Source organism: Callorhinchus milii, unplaced genomic scaffold (genome assembly GCF_018977255.1).
Source record: "Callorhinchus milii isolate IMCB2004 unplaced genomic scaffold, IMCB_Cmil_1.0 Scaffold368, whole genome shotgun sequence".
Lineage (NCBI taxonomy): Eukaryota > Metazoa > Chordata > Chondrichthyes > Chimaeriformes > Callorhinchidae > Callorhinchus > Callorhinchus milii.
The window spans coordinates 53,794-74,236 of NW_024705109.1; the positions used below are offsets into that span (position 1 = coordinate 53,794).

A 20,443-nucleotide genomic window follows, 5' to 3' on the forward strand; every position below is an offset into this window, starting at 1 on the left:
CGTTCCTTCCACTTAGTTACTGGTTAGAGCCTCTCTGAGGCCCAGAGAGGAAATGGTGTGTTTGTGGAAACACTGCTGTTTGTCTGTTAATAAAAATATAAACTGCAGGTCTGGGCTGTGTGGGTAACGCTCAATTCAGTGCCCACAAGTGAATTCAACGAAACATGGTTTTACAACTGTAATTTACAGTATTTGCACCAAATCCACATTCTCAACCGTCCGATGGTCAGTGAAACAAACAGCTCCAGTTACAGCTGTTGCTGTATGTTTGTGGCATATTTGAGCTGTGTTTAATTTACTTGTCATTTTTGCCCATTTCTCTCGTGCTGTGACTGTCAGCAGCAGAGAGGAACGAGAGGCTGTGAGATCAGCTCTGCACATCCCTCTGTGGTTACATCTCTGAGTAACTGGTTTCCTGTTTTTTGCTGCACAATTAGTCAGAGACAAATGCAGAATAAGAAGCCGATGTGTTAATTCATGACTGAAAACCCTCTGACATCTCACTGTGTCCAACTATGGAGCAGGGAGGGCAGTGCCCACACTGTATGCTCTGCCTGACTCGGGATGTGTGTGTGTGTGTGTGAAGGGAGAGCAGTGCCCACCCACGCTGTGTGTTTTGCCTGTCTCAGGCTGTGTTTGACACCAGCAGCAGTTAGTGTATGTGTCTGCTTCTCTATCTGTGTTTTGCTGTGTATTTCTCTCTTTCTGTATGCATCTCTGTCTGCCTCTCAGCCTCTGTAACTGTTTGTTTGTGTCACGGTCTCACTGACTGAGTGTGTGCATCTTGTTTGTCACACAACTCAACTTTCTACCAAACATGAGTTCCATGTCTACCTCCCGCCCCCTCCGCAACATTACGCACCTTTGCCCCCGCCTCACCTCTCAGGCCATATTTTTATCTCTCTATATTTCTCGCTCTATGTTTCTCTGTGTGTGTGAATCCCTCTCTCTGTCTCTGTATTGCAGTCAGTTACTGGTTATTTTGTCTCATTGTGGCCTGTAGAGGTAATTATGTTTTTGTGGAAATGCTGTTGTTCCTCCATTAATCAAGAAATAAACTGCAATACCCACACTGTGCTCTGCTTCCACCAGCATTGAATCTCGCTCTGTATCTGTGTGTATGTGTCTGTGTATGTATCTGTGTGGGTGTGTGTTTGTCTCTCTGCCCACACTGTTTGCTCTGCCCATACCGGACTTTGAGTGTGTGTGTAGAGGGCAGTACCTACAGTGTGTGCTCTGCCTGTCCTGTGTTGAGTTTGATACCCGCAGCAATGAAGCAGCCGCTCCTGTCAATCAGCTGTTAGTTTACATCAGGGGATCCAACTGGCGGCCCACACCCTAATCCCACTCGAGAAACATTTCAACTTTGGTTCGCCCAATACCCACAACCTGTCCACCACTTCCACTCCCATTGACAGGCATGTTACATTGAAGCCAGTTCTGCACCAACGAGACTTTTCTTCAACAAGGATAACAACAACAACAACAAGTTTACATTTGTGTAGCACCTTTCACTTCGGGAGGATGTCCCAATGCGCTGACACAGATACAGGGCGGGATTCTTTCCTGTGAGGCTCAGGAATATCAGGGATAGTGTGCCATAGAGGTTGATGTGCCAGAAGTCTGAAACAAACATGGATTGTATAATTTGAAGGCAGAATGCTCTTTCTATATAGATGGCAATTGGGGCGTAGGATCTTCTTTATTCAAACCAATCAGATGCTTCCAGCACACTGATAGGAACTGCAGCCAACCATGGTACAGAGAGGAGATTCTGTCACCAGAAGTTGGTCAGACAGACAGACAGACAGCAGCACATTTGTAGATTACTGTGTCTGAGGCAGAACCATCAAGTGAACACATCCTTTTCTCTGAACAGGAAATCGATAGCTCGGAGAGCGAGAGGCCAGGAGGAGGGAATTCACTCCCGTCAACAACTGGGCACTAAGAGCAGCACCGAGGTAGGCTCAGGGCATTAATTATCTCAACGTCATTTACATTAATGTTTAACCTCAGCACCAGGTCACTTTTGATCTGCAGATTTTTGGAGTCCTGTAGCTGATAACACGAACATAAATTTACATGGCGCCCTACACGCGGGGGTAGCGTCCTGGAGCGCTTAACAGTGGAGGAGTCTGCACCCAAGTTAAGGGGAGAGGGAGGAATAGGTGACAGTTAGCACGAACAAAATGGAAGGCGATTAGGCACGACTTGAAGGTGTGGAGGGAGTGGGCACCGAAAGTTTAACGCAGGCCCTGGGGGGTGGTTGGGGGTGAGGCCGGGGGGGAACTAGGAGGCCAAAGCCAGCCATGTGGAGACAGTGGTTGGCAGAGGAGAGTGGGGGAGGTGTGGGGGAAGTTAAGCAGATCGTACAGTGAGGGTAATGCGAGGGTATTAAATGATTTGGAAATGAGTGAGAGGATTGTGAAATTGAAGTTGATTTCTTGGTGGTTGGAGCACAGGCAAAATAGTACTCGCCTCCCAAACAAGAGGACGTGGGTTCGATTCCCGGTCCGGGCAAAACTTCAAGCAAGTTTCTTTACCCCACACACAACTCACCCCTGTTTACCGAGCTGTCAGTAGGAATTCACTTGTTAGTTAATTGGTGGATGGCTTTCTGTGTGTAATAATCCATTCTGTCTATCTTCTGTCTGTCTGTATCTCCGTCTGACTTTGTGTGTATTTGTGAGTATCTGTATCTCTCTCCCTCGCTCTGTATCTATCTGTGTGGTTAACTCTGTTTGTGTGTGTCCGTACATGTCTGTCTGTGTGTTACCGTATTTCTGTTTCTGTCCAGTCTGTATTTGTATCTGTCTCTGTCTTTATTTAACTCTCTGTCTGACTATGTGTGTTTCTCTCTCTGTGTATCCCTATCTGTCCCTATGTGTGCAAAGTATCTTTCTATATCAAACTCTCTTTGGCTGTATGTATCTCTCTCTCTCTCTCTCTCTCTGACTGTGTGTGTATTTGTATTACAGTCAGTTTCTTGTTGCTGAATCTCACTGAGGCCCATAAAGGAAATGGTTCATTTATGGAAACGCTGTTGTTCGTCTGTTAATAAAGATATAAACTGCAGTTCTGGCAGTGTGGGTAACTCCCTATTTATGGTGACACAACTGAACATAATACAACATGGCTTTACAGCTTAAATTAAGAGGATTTATACGAAATCTACATTCTCAACCGTCCGATTGTCAGTGAAAACAGTTCCATTTTGAGCTGTTGTTATAAGTTTATGGTTTATTTAAGTTGTGTTTGATATACATGTTGTTTATGCCCTTTGCTCTCGTTCTGTGACTATCATGTCTGCAGTCTGTCTATGATTACAGTGGTGAGACATCACCTTGTTGACGAGTATCAACAAGATAATAATAATCCCTCCAAAAAAACCAAAAAACAATAATAAAAAAAAATTGGTCATTTTCAATCTACGACTGTTTGTGGGACATTGCTGTGCGCAATTGGCTGCCGCGTTCGCCCACAAATATACAGTCAATTCACTTTACAGTGTGTTCTGTGAAGCGCTTTGGGACGTCCTCCCGACGTGAAAAGCGCTATATCAAATGCAAGGATTATTATTATTATTATTATCAGCAGCAGAGGAACAAGTGGCTGTGAGTTCAGCTCTGCACATTCCATATGGTCAGTACACTCAGCACCAGGTTTCCTGTTTTTCTGTATAAGCAATGAGACAGATGCAGAACAAGAAGCCGGGGATTTAGTTATTGACTGAAAATGCTCTGACTTCTCACTGTGGCCAACTGTGGTGCAGGGAGGGCAGTGCCCACACTGTGTCTCCTGCCTCTCCCGGCCTGTGTGTGACACCTGCAGCATTAAGGTGTGCCTGTATTTGTGTATGTGTTAGTGCGTGCAGTGAATCTCTGTGAATCTCTCGCTCTGTGTGTCTCTGTACATCTCTGTTTGCTTGTATATCTTTCTACATGTATCTCTCTCTCTGGTTCTGTATCTCTCTCTCTGTATCTACATGTGTGTGAGTGTGTACGTGTATGCGCATTAGTGCATGTGTTTTATGTTTATGTGTATGATTATGCGGCGCTTTGTGTGTGCATGTGTATGTGTCTGTGTACGTGTCTGTGTGTATATGTGTCTGTGTGCGTGTGTCTCTGTGTTTATGTGTGTATGTATATGCGTGCGGCGTTGGTGGCACACACCAGGCTTTACCCGGTCTGTGGTCTAGAGTAGTCATTGTGTGTGTTGTCCAGGCCTGTGACAGCTATGATAAGATTTAGGGAGAGATACACACATCACATCACGTTCAGAAACATTCTCTCTGTGTGTCTCTATCTCCCTTTCTGTGCTGGTGTGTGTGTGTGTGTGTGTGTGAATATCTCTTTCTCTGTGGTGCCTCTCTTACTTTCTCTCTGTGTGATTGCATCTCTCTTTGCCTCTGTTTCTCTGGACTTGGGTGTGAGCGTATTCATGTATCTCATTTGTGTGTGTGTGTATCTCACTGCATGTGAATGTGTGTGTCTCTCTCTCTATGCATGTGTGTAACTTTTTCTCTCTCTTCTCTGTACCTGCATGTTTGTATGTTTATGGATCTCTCCGTATCGCCCCCTTCTCTCTCTCTCTCTCTGGCAATAGCCCTTCATCTAACAGTGTGAATCTCTCTCTCTCTCGTTGGATGCCGGCATGTATCTCTCTCTGTGTGTCTCTCTCGGACTATATGTATCACTCTCATTCTGTCTGTGTGTCTGTGTGTGTAGATATGGAGGTGGTGGCACACACCAGGCTTTACCAGGCCTCAGTGGCTGAGAGCAGACATTTTGTTGTATCCCGGCCTGTGACAGCCATTTTGAGGGTCTGCTTCTCTGTTAATAACGATATAAGCTGCAGCTCTGGGCTGTGTGGGTAACGCCCTGATTGTGGTGACATGAGCGAACTCAACACACCATGGTTTTTCAGCTCAAATTATCAGAGGACATACGCCAAATCTCGATTCACAACTGTCCGATTGTCAGTGAAACAAACAGCCCCAGTTTGAGCTTTCGCTGTGTGTTGATGTTATATTTGAGCTGTGTTTGATTTCCGTGTTATTTTTGCCCTTTGCTGTCGTGCTGTGACTGTCAGCAGCAGAGAGTGACAGAGGCTGTGAGTTCAGCTCTGCACATCCCCAGCGCCTGGTTTCCTGTCTTTCTGTACAAACTGTGAGACAAATGCAGAACAAGAAGCCGCGGCTTTAGCCATTGACCAAAAACTCTTTGACTTCTCACTGTGGCCAACTATGGAGCGGACACTTTGTGCTCTGCCTGTCCCGGACTGTGCGTGTGTGCAGTGAGGGCGTGACCCACACTGTATGCTCTGCCTGTACCGCTCTCCCTGTCTCGCCCCCTTCCCTATCTCGCACCCTCTGTGAAATTGGCTGCTGCATTCGTGTACAAAATACTGATTCACTATAATTCACAGTAAGCGGCGAAATGCTTTTAGACATCCTCCTGACTTGAAAGAAAACAATTGCAAGAATCGTTTGTACATTTATGTGTAATTGCGTTTTAGTGAGAAATCTGAGCATATCTAATTAATTTGCTGAATTTATCATAACGTCAATCTTGTGATTTACTTCATTGCAGGATACATGTCAAATGTGAGGAAGACGGACAGTCCATTGGAAACGCGAACCTGGTGATATTGCCAGAGCCACCACATCTGGATTTCCTTTTAGCCTTGTGACAGACGCTATAGAAAAAACGTAAATAAGGCTCAACACCTGTTGCGAACCTGACCAACTGGGCTGCACTTAGCAGCAATTGAGCAATTGAGCGACTTGTTGGAAGTTGCTGGTAAAGAAACATATCTCTAAAATACAGAGCCACGAGAAAACCAATGATTCAATTAAATGGTCACCGTTACCATTAATAAACACATCCACATCTGGGGTGACTGAAACAGCGACCACATCTGGTGTTCCTCAACAACATTGTGATACGTTTTCACCACTTTGGGAGATTCAAGTGAGATGGCCTCTACGGAGCCTGAACAAAGTGCAAGAACACACGGCATTGCTATGACCCATGGTATGGATCAGACACCCCGCAACACACCAACAGGTAATGACTTCACTTTAACTGTTTTTGAGGAATGTCATAAAAAGATGATATTGAACAAAACTAAAGTGTTTATTAAGTAACTTTAAACACAAACGTGCACATTTATCACACATACTTTGGAATTGGAAGGCCAGTTATTCTCTGATGGGGTTGAGCAAATTCCCAATTTGTGGAATGGAAGATCGGGGACTTGCTGAACCCACACATTTCAGTCTCAACATCTTCTTCCTGAGGGTCTGAACTCCTTAACCTCTCCGGCTTCTCCCTCAAACTCATCAAATCCGTGCGCATACTGGGTGTTAGGTCCGATCCTTTCTCCCCCACATTCGTTCCCTTAACAGACCCNTTTTTTATCAACCCTCTACCACATTGGCTACCTCTCTCCATACCTCACATCTAAAGCAGCCAAAACCTTCATCCACGACTTTGGCACTTCCCTTCTGCAGATTTCCAATGCCCTCCCTGCTGGTCTCCACAGTTCCACCATACATAATATTCAATTCACTCCGCCATCCGGATACTAAACCACACAAAACTCTGCTCCCCATCCCACCAGTCATTGCTTTGCTTCTCTTGCTCCCAATTTCCGAACTGATCGACGTGAAGATCCTCTCTCTCGTTTTCAAATCCCGTTATGCCACTGAGAGGTAGAATCTGTTTCCACTGGCGGTGGGTCAGTAAACAGGGAAATATACGGAAGATAATTTGCAAAGGATCTGGAGGGGAGTCCTGCAGTGGATTGTTAGGCTGGACTATGAAGCCAAAGCCCTGATGTGGAGCTTGAAAGACACCAACTGTGCCAGGCTGATTGCTGTCTGACTTCAGCTTCTAAACAATGTTTTAGGCCAATTGAGGTTTATTTATTCTGGGCTTTTGTAACAATCAACTTGGTTATACTTCCTGAAACATGTTTCAGGGAATAATAAGAAAATATTGTCTGACTAACGTTTTTATTGGTCGCTCACAGGTACAAATACTTTATTCACTGAGACTCTGGCACTCTACGACGAATACCAGCTGCACAGACTGACAAAATTCTACCGGGACAGATTGGGACAGGCCATTGAGGAAGGCGTGGAGGACATCAGCTCAAGGCTGACACAGAAGGAATGTTTCAGCCCCCAGGAGCACAAAGTAGGTTTCACTCAGATTGTAACGTTTCCCTTTCATTTTTCATGTCTCACGAAGACCATGGCTGACTGCATGGCCCATGTACTGCTGTTTTATCAGGAAATCACTAGAACAGCAAATAACCTGTCAGACTACCAGATACGTTATAGAGCAGGTCATGCACTACATGGTTCTGTTGGAGCAGTACAGCGTGGTGTAAGAAGTGTTTGCAGAACCGCAAAACAGAGAACAAATGTTGTGCTTTTATAGCGCCGTTCGCATGGCGAGGAAGTCTCAAGGCACTAGAGAGTTGAAAGTTAGAACCCAAGTTGAATTTGAGAAGGAAAAGGGAGGGAAAATGATTAAAGGAATGATCACAGCGGAAAGCAGTTTGTGAAGGGAGAGTTAGCAAGTACAGGAAAACCTTCAATGCAGCTGCTGATCTCTCCACCTTCAATATATTATTGCTCACTCTCTGCAGAAACTCACTGAGCTCACAAACAGTGGGCAGAGGAGAGAAAGCTCCAAACTCCTTCTGAACCTGGTGATGGGTAAAGGTTCCCGTGCCCGGAAATTGATGTGGGAATCCTTTGTGAAAATGAGGCCAATTTTGCCCAAACTGAACAAAATCATGACTGAAATACAGCAGCAAGGTAATGTGTGACGTTATGCTGTGCCTCCGTTCACATTTTACTGAGTCACCGTTCTTTCAAACTAATGTCATTAACTCTATTCAAACAGGTGCCAGTCTCGTGGATGAAGTGACGATTGATCGTAGTGTACCCGACGTCCCCAGTGATCTGAGAGGTATGTGACAGGGTTACGTTTCGAGACAGTAAATCACTTCTGAAATACAGTTTTTTAGTTTACCATTCACTGGTGATATTCAGAAAACATAAACGAAGAGAGGGGAGAAGGGAGCGAAGTATCGAGGGGAGAGGCGCGTATGGAGGGGAGAGGGGTGTATGGGGGGAGAGGGGAGTACGGAGTGGAGTACGGGGTAAGAGGGGGGTGTAGAGGGGAGAGGAGAGCGGAATATGCAGGGGAGAGGAAAAGGGATTATGGATGGGAGAGGGGATTACAGAGGGCAACGGGGATTATGTAAGGGAGAGGAGAGGATAGTTTGGAGGGGAGAGGAGAGGGGAGTACGAAGGGGAGAGAGGGGTAGGAGGCAGGGATAGTGTAGCGGAGAGGAGGGAGATGAGGAGCGGTGGGGAGGGGGTCGGGGTGGGATGTTCCTTATTGGATTCTTAAATTATTTCAGCAAATATTAATTTGGAATGATCTTTCCACAATAAGTCAGAGATAACTTATCACAAGTCAGCATACAATGGCCGAAAATCTACCATGGAAATTCAAATGGTTTAACCCTTGTTTGCCTGGCTCAGATGGTGTTTTTATTGTCTCCGAGTCAGAGGTTGTGGGTTTAAGCTCACAACAACAAGACTGTCTTGACCATCCAGTGCAGTTCTGGGATGGGCTGCATTGTCGGAGATGCCATCATTTGGATATTAAACCGAGGTCCTCTCTGCCTGTTCAGGCGGATTTTAAAGATCCCACCGCACCATTTAAAAGAGAAGGGAGTTTATCTCTCCCAGTTTCTAGGCCAATAATCCCTCGAAAAAAGTAGTCTCTCATTTCACAGCTGTTTGTCAGACATCGCTGTGCACAAATTGGCTGCTCTGTTTGCCAAGAAAACACAGTTTCTACACTTAACAACAAATCTTGTGCAGTGGTTTGGGCAGTCCTCCTGCCTTGAAAGGCCTTACACTGAATCTAAGTATTATTGTTCAATAAGGCTGATGAATTTATGATTATTTAATGTTCTACATGAAGCCATTCAGCGACTGCACAAGGAGACGTTACACAAACAATGTGAGAAACTGGTAGTGAAGACCATCCTAATAAAGGAGAAGGTGAAGGAGTTTCAGTTGGTTGATCGCTACACGCAGTTAACTATTATTTCTGATGTACGTGACCGGGAACTGGTAGAACATGAGCTGCTGGCGAGAGGCAGAGACCACGAGGAGTGGAGACAGAAGCAGCTCCGGGGAGAGCTGGAAAAAATCCGAATTGATAAATTGTTCCACAGCAGCTTCTCTGGAGGAGGTTTGTTTTCATGGATGAAAAAATTCTACAAGAGAAGCGGATCTGGAAATTTCACAGGGACTTCCGCAGTAGTGAGTGGAGTGGCGGGGATTGGAAAAACAACCATGGTGCAAAAGATTGTCCATGACTGGGCCACAGGCAAAATCTATCCTCACTTTCACTTTGTTTTTATTTTTAAATTCCGAGACTTAAACAGACTAAACTGCAGAATAACACTGAGCCGCCTGATCGTGGAGCAGTATCCTTACCTCAGGGGTGTTCTGGAGGAGCTGTGGAAACACCCAGAGACATTGCTCTTTATATTCGATGGTTTGGATGAATTTAGGGGCAGTATTGATTTCGCTGACAGTCGGAGAGACACAGAGCCTCAGCGCAGGTGCACAGACCCTGATTTCCTGTGTGATGTGTCTGACATTGTTTACAGCTTAATACAGAAAAAGCTGCTGCCGGGCTGCTCAGTGCTGGTGACCAGCCGCCCCACTGCATTACATTTACTGGCAAAGGCTCAGGTCAGTGTCTGGGCTGAAATCCTGGGATTTGTGGGTGAAGAGAAAAGGGAATATTTTCACAAGTTCTTTGAGGATCAGGAGGTGGCGGCTGCTGTTTACAGCCACGTGGAGGAAAATGAGATCCTGTTCACCATGTGCTTCAACCCGTCCTACTGCTGGATCCTCGCTCTGTCACTGGGACCCTTCTTCACACGGAAACACAGCAACAAACAGCGAGTTCCCAAGACAGTCACACAACTCTTCTCCTATTATATTTATAACATACTATCACATCACAGTGTCAAGATGGAAAGCCCCCGTGATGTGATGCTGAAGATTGGTGAGATGGCCTTCACTGGAGTCTCCCAGAGAAACATTGTCTTTAATGATGAAGATCTGTTCAAATATAACCTCCAGCCTTCGCAGTTCCTCTCTGGTTTTCTCATGGAACTTGTGGAGAGAGAGTCTTCAGAGCACAGCGTGGTCTACACATTCCCGCACCTCACCATCCAGGAGTTTGTAGCCGCACTCGCTCAGTTGCTGACTCCGAATCCAGAAAGTATTCAGGATTGCTTCTATCAAGCTCACAGTAAAGAGGACGGCCGGTTTGAGATATTCCTGCGCTTTGTTGCGGGTCTCTCCTCCCCACGGGCAGCTCAGCCACTGGAGGAGTTTCTGGGGCCATTTGTCCATCAGACAACCTGCGCGGTGATCGATTGGCTGAAGGAGAAGGTTAAAACTCAGATCAGAGACACAGACACCGTCACTGCGAAAAGGAAGCTGCTGAACACACTCCACTACCTGTTTGAGTCTCAGAATCAAGCCCTGGCACAGCTCACACTGGGCTCTGTACAAACACTGACATTTGGTGACTCCTCTTCAGAGAAAGCATTGAGACTGACACCGATAGACTGTGTTGTGGTGTCTCAGGCCATTGGACTGTGTGACACAATAAAACAACTGAATCTGAGGAACTGCTACATTCAGGAGGAGGGTCTCCAGCGTCTGGTTGCTGCTCTGCACAAGTGTCAAGAGTTGCTGTAAGTTACTCTGTTTGTAAATCTTATTCCTATTATTCTTATTTCAAAGCCATTCTCCAGGAATTTAATGACATTAAACACCAGCTGATCAATGGGAGAATGGTATGACACAGCTGGAGGGAACAGTGGGTCACACTGTGATGGCCGTCACACACCACAGTCCTGTCCTGGGGGATTGGGATGTGAATGGCTGACATTCCACTGCACACCTGACTGCTCCACACCCTGAGCCCTTCGGTGGCATTCCCAGGTTGCTGATGTTATTGGGATTGGTTCCTGACTCCCGACTGGGATGCTCACTTTATTGAATAAATTGTAACTTGATCCCAGGTCAGACAGACCAGAGCTTACGTTCAGAGACACCATTCGGTGTTTCATGGTTATTCATACAGGAGATGGTTCTCCTGACCACAGAGTCTCTGACACACAGACACCCTTCTAACTCTAAGCCTCTGAGCTTCCTACCAGCTCAGGACCCGAGGGCTCACTCTCCTGAACCGTGTGGTTCGGCCGGAGGATTCCTGTATCCTCTCCTCCTGGCGGCAGCTCCTCCCTCAGTGCTGTATTCCAGGGTAAAAAGACCTCCCGAGGGCTTGGCCATCCCATTTATCCAGGGGCAGACACACCCTCTCTCCAGTACAATGTTATAACACTGATACAATATAATTCACCCCAAACACATCTCCCTCAGCCTGACATCAGTCTGACAGGTGTCGGCTCCCCTGGCCCTGGTGAAGAGTCTCCATTTCCAGCTCCTGAAATCTCACAGCCACAGAGATTCTCTTTCCCAGGTCTGGGACACACAGTGTTTGGATAACGAGAGAATAGAGAGATACACTGCCCAGAACCTGGAGATTGTAGGCCGGGCTTCCAGAAGCCAAGACATTAGCCTCACTCACACACCGACTGAGGGTTACAGTGCTGCTGGAATAGACGCAGCGTAAACTGTTCTGCTGCGAGGACCAGGCACTGGGGAGATCCCACTGCCTGTTGCCCCAGCAGCCCAGAATGTTAAGGCGTCTTGTCCAGATAAGGTGCTGTAACAAATGCAACGCTTATTATTATGATAATTATTGTTATCTGATGCTGTCTCTTACACCAGCTACACTTTGCTTCCACAAACAGTTGTGTTTCTCCATCTCCCACAAAACAGTCAATATACTTTATAATATATTATTTCTCAGTCTCTTTTACTTTATGTCTCTCTCTTTCTGTCTCTCTCTTAAGTCCGTCTGTATCTCTCTTTTCTCTAAGTCTCTCTCTATCAGTCTCTCTCTCAGTCTCTTTCCCTCTCACAGTTTCAGTCTCTCTGTCACTCCCGCAAAACACAGATTCGCTACACAGACATATATATTCTTGCTCAGTCTCTCCCCATCTTTCTTTCTCTCTCTCTGTCTCTCCCACAAAATACACTGGATATATATCTCTCACTGCCTTTTTCTCCCTATCGCTGTCAGTCTTTCTCCTCGTCTCTCTCTCGTTCTCTCTCAATCTCACTTTGTGTCTATTGCTTTCACTCTCAGTCTCTCTTTCAATCTGTCACTCGCTGCTTCTTCCGTTGAGTCTCTCTCTCACTCTTTCCCACAAAACACAGTCACTACACTTTTTAATAAATTCGCTCTGTGTGTGTGTCTCTCTCGCTCTCTCACGCACATACACACACAGGCTCTTTGCTTCTCTCTCTCTCTGCCTCTCTCTCTTTCTCTGTCAGTCACTTTGTCTCCTCTCTAAGAGAGAGAAAAAGCCTCCTACCATACACTTAATAATGTATTCTCCCTCTCAGTCTCCCTCTCTTCACTAACTCTGTCTCATTTTCTATTTCTTTTGCAGTTTTTTTCTCACTCATATTCTCTCTCTTTGTCACTCAGTCACTCTCTCTCCCTCTCAGTTTCCTTCTCTCTCTCTCTGTCTCTCAAAGAAAAACACACAGTCACTTTGCATTTGCTTCCCTCTCGCTCATTCTCTGAAAGCACGAGAGACTGAGAGAGAGAGTAACTGCGAGAGAGAAAGAGACTGAGAGAGAGGTAGAGATTGAGAGAGATAGACTGACAGAGAGAGGGAGGTGGGCAGCAAGAGACACCCAGAGAGGGGAGGGGGGAGGCAGAGAAGCACTGAGAGAGAGTGAGTGAGAGACACAGAAAGAGAAAGATAATAAGAGCGCGACTGTGTGACAGAAAGTTAGAGCGATATACAGAGAGAGAGACTGAGTCAGAGGGAGAGGCACTGTAAGGGAGAGACTGTGAGAGAGAGACTGAGATAGAAACGGATACTGAGAGAGAGAGAAACTGGGAGAGAGAAAGATAAGCGAAGGACAGAAAAAGAGAGTTAGTCTGAGAGAGAGTATTACGAGAGAGAGAAAGAGCCTGGGAGAGATACAGAGAGAGAGAGAGAGAGAGAAACTGAGAGTGACTGTGGAGAAAATATATTACAAACCGTAGTGACTCTGTGTTTTGTGGGAAAGACAGTGGGACAGAAACTGAGAGAGAAAGACTGAGAGAGAAGATTGAGAGAGAAAGAGACTGGTAGAGAGACAAAGAAATAAACAGACTGAGAGAAAGGGGTACAGACTGTGAGAGGACATATAATTTGTAGTGACTATGTCTTTGTGGGAGAGATTCAGCGAGAGACTGCGAAAGATGCTGATAGAGATTGAGCGAGAGGCTGAATGAGAGAAAGACGGCGACAGATGGAGAGCGAGACTGAGAGTCGGACAAAGAGAGACACTGACTCTGGGAGCGAGAGAAAGAGAGAGAGACAGACTGGGAGATATACTGAAAGAAAGAGCGAGAGATAGAAAATGAGAGCACGATAGACTGACAGGCAGAGAGAGAGAGGCAGAAAGAGCTACTGAGAGATAAACAGCGAAGCAGTGAGAGAGGGAGAATAAGAGACACAGAGCGAGAGACTTAGAGAAAGAATGAGAAAGAGACTGAGTGAGAGAAAGATAGAGCAATTGACAGATAGAGAAATGGTGTGAGTGAGAGCCTGGTAGAGAGAGAAATTGGAGAGAAAGTTAGATACTGAGAGAGAAACTGAAACAGAAAGAGAAAGCGGCAGAGAGAAAGAAAGACTGAGACAGATGGACTATGAGAGAGAGAACAAAATTGGGAGAGATAAACAGAGAGAGAGAGACTGAGAGCGACTGTGGAGAAAATATATTAAAAGCTGTGGTGACTGTGAGTTTTGCGTAAAAGAGAGAAAGAGAGACGGAGAGAGAAAGAGGCTGAGAGACACTGTAAGAGAGAGACAGAGAGATAGAGAGATAAGATAGAAAGATTGTTAGAGAGACAGAGAAAGAGACTGACAGAGAGACTGAGAGAGAGACACAATGAGAGACAGAGAGAGAGAGTAAGAGAGAGAACAGAGAAAGAGACTATGAGAGGATATATAACATCCAGTGAATGTGTTTTCCGGGAGAGACATAACGACAGACTGTGGGAGAGACTGAAGGGGAGACCGAATGAGAGAAAGACAGAGCGATAGACAGAGACTGAGACAGAGAGATTGATGGGTGGAGCGGGGGTGATAGACAGACAGAGAGACAGACAAAAAGAGGGAGAGATACAGACAGATAGAGAGAGAGAGACAGACACAAAGAGAGTGACACAGACAGACACAGACAGAGAGAGAGTGACAGAGATAGTGAGACAGAGTGAGAGACAGACAGACAGAGAGACAGACCGACAAACAGAGAGACAGAATATCAGAGTGACATACAGACAGACAGTCCCGCACCGACAGACAGGCAGACAGGCAGGAAGATTAACAGATGGACGGACGGAAAGAGTCAGAGATTCAGAGAGAGTCTGAGACTGAGACAGCGACTGAATGAGAGAAAGACACAGCGAGAGGCAGAGCGAGATTGAGTGGAAAAAAACTGTGACAGAGAAAATATTGTGTATTGTAGTGACAGTATGTTTTGGGGGTGAGACAGAGACTGAGAGAGTGAAAATGAGAGAGAGTGACTGAGAGAGAGAGAGAGAGAGAGAATGACAGATACAGAGAGAGATGGAGAGAGAGTTAGAAAAAGAGATTGAGAGGGACTGAGAGAGCGTCTTCATGAGAGAAAGAGAGAGCGAGAGGCAGAGAGACTGCGTGAGAGAGAGAGAGAAAGTGAAAACCAAAGAGAAAGAGAGGATTAGACTGAATTAGACACGATGACTGTGAGACAGAGACTGAGGGGGGAAATATATTATAAAGTGTACAGTCTGTTTTGTGGAAAAGACTGAGAGAGAGACTAAGACAAAGCGACTGAGAGAGAACAGAGAGAGAGAGGGGCTAAGAGAAAGCGAGAAATAGAATGTGTGAGGAAATATAACGTATAGTAAGTACTTTGTGTATTCTGAGAGACACAGAGAGAGATAGAGTGAGAGAGACTGAGACAAAAATATATTATAAGGTGCAGTGACTGTTTTGTGAGAGAGACAATGAGAAAACGTGTGAGTGACTGTTAGACAGACGGGGACTGAGAGCGTAAGAGGCTGATAAAGAGAGAGACAGATTCAGAAAGAGAGAATGAGAGTGACAAAGCGAGAGACAGAGAGAGATTAAGTGAGAGATAAACAGAGTCAGAGATAGCGAGAGAGGCTCAGAGAGAAACGGAGTGAGAGACTGGGAGAGAAACGGAGAGCGAGAGATTGACTGAGAGAGAGGGTGAGTGTGAACATATTATAAAGTGTAGTGACTTTCTTCTTGTGAGACACAGAGAGATACTGAGAGAAAAAGAGAGAGACAAAGAGAATGAGTTAGAGAAAGAGAGACTGAGAGAGAGTCTCAGGAGAGTGAGAGATAATATGAAAGTGACTGTGAAAGAAAATATATTATAAAGTGTAGTTACTGTGTTTTGTGGGAGAGACAGAGAGAAAGAATCTGAGAGGGAGACTGAGTTAGAGAGAGAGAGAGAGAGAGACTGAGAGGCAAAGAGAGAGACTCTGAGTTAGATAGAGAGAGACTGAGTTAGAGATAAAGGGAGACTGAGAGAGAGAGAGAGAGAGAGCGACTCAGAGCGAGAGACTGAGAGGAAGAGAGACTGAGAAAGACTGAAAATATATTATAAAGTGCAGTGCCTGTGTTTCATGGGAGAGATAGAGAGACTGACTTACAGTCGTGGAGTCCTGTAGCTCAGTGGTTAGAGCACTCGCTTTGCAACTGAGAGACCTGAGTTCAATTCCAGGCAGAGGGCGAAACCTCAGGGCAAGTTTCCTTACTCCACACAGAGCCTAATAATAATCCCTCCAAAAAAAAGCTCAACAATAAATTGGTCATTTTCAATCTACGACTGTTTGTGGGACATTGCTGTGCGCAATTGGCTGCCGCGTTCGCCCATAAATATACAGTCAATTCACTTTACAGTATATTCTGTGAAGCGCTTTGGGACATCCTCCCGACATGAAAAGAGCTATATCAAATGCAAGGATAATAATTATTATTATTACAGAGAAAGATCGGGAAAGAGTGACAGAGAGAGATTGGGAGAGATTATGAGGGAAAATATATTACAAAGCGTAGTGACTGTTTTGTGGAGAATGAGATACAGAGAGTGAGACAATGAGAGATACAGAGCGAGAGAGAGTCAGTGAGCGACTGAGAGAGGGAATGGAATAGACTATAAAAGAGAGAGTGACTACGAGAGAAAGAGAGAGAAAAAGAGAGCAGAACAGAAAGTAAAACTGAGAGAGCGACAGAGAAAAAATCGGAGAGAGAGACAGTGAGAGAAAATATTTTAAAGTGTATTGACTGTGTGTTTTTTTGGAGTAACGGAGAGAGACTGGGAGCGAGAGAGAGAGAGAGAGAGAAAGGGAGAAACCGCGGTAGAGACGGAGAAAGAGATTCTGAGAGAGATTGAGAAAGCGATAGACAGAGTGAGAGAGAGACTGAGCGAGAGCCTCAGAGAGCCCGAGAGAAAGAGAGAGCGAGGGAGAGTCTTGCTGTGTGAGAGAGAGAGATTGAGAGAAAGAGAGACTGAGAGGGAGAGAAACAGACTGTGTAGAACATATATTATCAAGTGTAGTGACTTTGAATTATGTTGGAAAGACAGTGAGGGACTGTGAATGAGAGAGAGAGAGAGAGAGAGAGAGAGAGACAGAGACTGAGGTGGGTAGAGAGAATGTGAGGAAGATAGAGACCGAGAAACACTCCGAGAAAATATACTGTATAGTGTAGTGAATGTGTTTTTCAGAGAGACCGAGAGAGAAACTGACAGAGAGGGAGACATAGAAAGAGAGAGAGAGAGAGAGAGAGAGAAAGACAGAGAGAGAGAGACTGTCAGAGAAAATAAATAATAAAATGCAGTGACTATGCTTTGGAGAGACACGGAGAGAGAAACTGTGACAGATAGAGAGGGAATGAGAGAGAGAGAATAGGAGAGAGAGTGACTGACTGCGAGAGAGAGAGAGACAGACAGTTAGAAATAGAGACTGCGAGAGAGCCATAGAGATATACTGATAGAAAGGGACTGATAAGAGACTGGGAGTGAAACTATATTTTCAAGTGAACTTACTTTGTGATTTGTGGGAGAGACAGAGAGAGAAAAGAGAGACACTGAGGGAGAGAGAGAGAGAAAGAGAAAACGAGTTTGAGAGAGAGCGCGATTGAAAGACAGAGAGAGTGACTGAGAGAGACAAAGAGTGAGACTCTGTCAGAGAGAGAGTGAGAGAGAATATATTACCAAGTATGCTAACTGCGGATTGAGTGAGAGACTGAGAGAGACAGAAAGAGAGAGAGAGAGCGATCGGGAGATTGAAAGAGAGAGACTGAGAGAGATTCAGAGACAGAGACGGATATTGAGATTCAGAGAGAGAGAGACGGAGAGCGAGAGAGAGACTGTGAGGGACAGAAACAGTTTGCGTGTGTGCACGTGTGCGGGTGTTTCTGACTCTTGTCCCACAGTGTATGTTTGTTTTTGTATCTGTGTGTACATACGTGTCTGTTTGCGGGTTCTATGTGTGTGTGTGTGTGTGTGTGTCCGGCTCAGACATGTATGATGTTGGGGCTTCCTCCCTAATCCTGAGACGTTTAACTCACTCAGGTCAATGATTCCATGTGTATTCCCAAACGGCTTTAGCTCCCGGACGCAAATACATTTGTGGAGAAATCATATCCTGAGGTAGTGTTTAGTTGGTATCTTTACAAAACGTCTGTGCAAAACCCTCACCCAGAATAAAGTCTACACAGCTTCAGCCCTGAGTTAGCCTGTGTCTGCTCACACACTGCAGTCTGAGCCCTGTAGCTCAGTGGTTAGAGCCCTCGCCTCGCTAGCGAGAGGGCCTGGGGGTGATTCCTGACAGGTCAAAACCTTACGGATGTTTCCTTACTCCACTCGTGTCTGTTTGCCTCACAGTCAGTCACAATCCGATTGTTAGTGAGTTTGCAGATCGCGTTTCCAGGGTTAATAATCCCCTGAAAAAAATATTTCGCGAGAGACTGTGAGAGAGACCCAGATAGAGGGGGACTGAGAGAGAGAGAGGGATAGAGAGATACAGAGACTGAGAGAAAGATTGAGAGAGAGAGAGAGAGAGAGACTGAGAAAGAGAGAGTCTAGGGGAGAAGAAATATAACGTGTATTGACTTTTTTATGAGAGGGACTAAGAGACAGGCAGAAAGAGAAAATAAAAGAGACAGATCGTGAAGAGAGTCTGAGTAGAGAAAAATTGAGCGAGAGATGAAGACAGAGACTGACAGAGAGTGAAACATAGAGATCGAGATTGAGAGATATAGACTGAGAGAGAGAAAGAGGGATAGAAAAAGAATCAGATAGAGACTGAGACAAGGAAACTAAGAGGGAGACTGAGAGAGAGAACTACTTAGAGAAAGACAGACAGAGTGAGAGACTGAATGAGAATGACAGAGAAAAACGTAGAAAGAACGAGACTGTGAGAGATATTATAAAGTAGAGTGACACTGTGTTTTGTGGGTGACAGAGAGTTATTGCGAGAGCGAGATAGAGAGAGAGAGAGAAAACACAGAGTCAGTGAGAGAGACTGACAGAGAGGGAAAGAGACAGCGAGAGAGAGAAAGAGAGTAGAAAGAAAGGAGGAGAGAGAATCAGAGAGTCACTGAGAAAGACTGATATACTGGGAGAGAGACAGAGAGTCTGAATGGCTCAGACTGAGAGATCCAATGGCTGAGAGAGAGAGACTGAGAGAGAGTGAGAGACTGGGAAAGGGAGACTGAGAGACAAACTGAGTGAGAGAATGAGAGATAGAGAGTGACTGCGACAGAGGGAGAGTAACAAACAGAGATAGACACCGAGAGACAAAGTGACTCAGAGACACGGAGTGAGAGAGACTGTGAGAGTGAGACAGAAAGAGATACTGAGAGACACCGATACAGAAAGACAGTCTGAGAGTACGAGAGGCATAGAGACTGAGAGACAGAGATAGAGAGAGAGATAGTCCGAGAAAGAGAGAGGCTGAGAGGGAGAGAGTTAGAGAGACTAAGCGAGATAGACTGAAACACAGAGGCGAAGAGATTGAGAGAAAGGGGAAGAGAGAGAGTGTGAGAGATCGAGATTGAGAGAGACAGAGACTTTAGGGCGAGAATGAGCGACTGAGAGAGAGGGCGACATTGTGAGAGTGACTGTCAAAGAGAGAACGAGAAAGAGATACTGAGAGAGAGAGAGCGAGAGACTGAGTGAGACATAAATGGAGAGATATTATAATGTGCAGTGAGTGTATGTTTCGTCGGTGAGACAGAGAGAGATCGTGACTGAATGAGATTGACTGAGAGCGAGAGATCGAGAGAGAGAGAAAATATATTTTAATGTGTAGCGAATGTGTGTTTTCGGGGGAAACAGATAACAGAGTGAATGAGAGAGTGAGAGGGAGAGATTGGGAGGAATTGCGGGAGAGATAGAGAAATAGACTGAGAGAGAGACTGAGAGAGAAAATGACTCAGAGATACGGAGTGAGAGAGAGAATGAGGGACAGCCTTAGAGAACCTGAGAGAAAGAGACTGAGACAGCGAGAGAGAGAATGAGAGAAAGAGAGAGACAGTGAGAGAGTATGTTATAACGTACAACAACTGTGATTTGTGGGAGAGGCAGAGAAGAAACTGAAAGAGAGAGACCAACAAAAATTGAAAGACAAAGATGGAGACAGAGAGAGAGACGGTGAAAGAGAATATATTATAAAACGTAGTGACTGTTTTGAGGGAGAGACAGAGAGAGAATTAGAGAGAGAGAGAGAGAGTGAGACTGTGATGTGTGTGTGCACATGTGTGTGTGTGTGACCCTGGTCCCAGCGCCTTGGGACTAGCTCCCCACGTGAAAGGCTCCTGTATATACATGTCAATGTGTATTGTGTTGTTACACTATATTCCCTATGTTTGTGTCTCTGTGTCCAGGCTGAGGGGCAATAATCTGGGAGATTGTGGAGTGAAGCGACTGTGTGAGGCTCTGAGGAACCCGGAGTGTAAAATACAGAGACTGGAGTAAGTAACACACTGTGTCTCCAGAGTCTGAATAACTCCAATATCTCAATGCGTTTATTGTGACTGTCTGATCAGTGCGGCTGAACATTGTGACAGGAATCGGTGTGACAGTGTGAGGCCACAAACCATCGTTTACATCAAACTCTTAACGTGTGGTAATGTGTGTGTGTTTTTCTGTGTGTGTGTGTGTCTTTCTGTG

General features: G+C 45.5%; 1 protein-coding gene across 1 annotated transcript; it reads left to right on the forward strand.

Moving 5' to 3' along the window:
- Nucleotides 1-1,659: 1,659 nt before the first annotated feature.
- Nucleotides 1,660-20,230, forward strand: LOC103171885 (NACHT, LRR and PYD domains-containing protein 3-like; the record flags this gene model as incomplete). Its single annotated transcript, XM_042346171.1, has 8 exons — nt 1,660-1,961; nt 2,041-2,217; nt 5,592-6,068; nt 7,036-7,202; nt 7,660-7,831; nt 7,920-7,985; nt 9,015-10,815; nt 20,158-20,230. Coding segments are annotated over exons 3-8 (2,370 nt in total), but the record flags the coding sequence as incomplete, so codon positions are not given.
- Nucleotides 20,231-20,443: the final 213 nt, after the last annotated feature.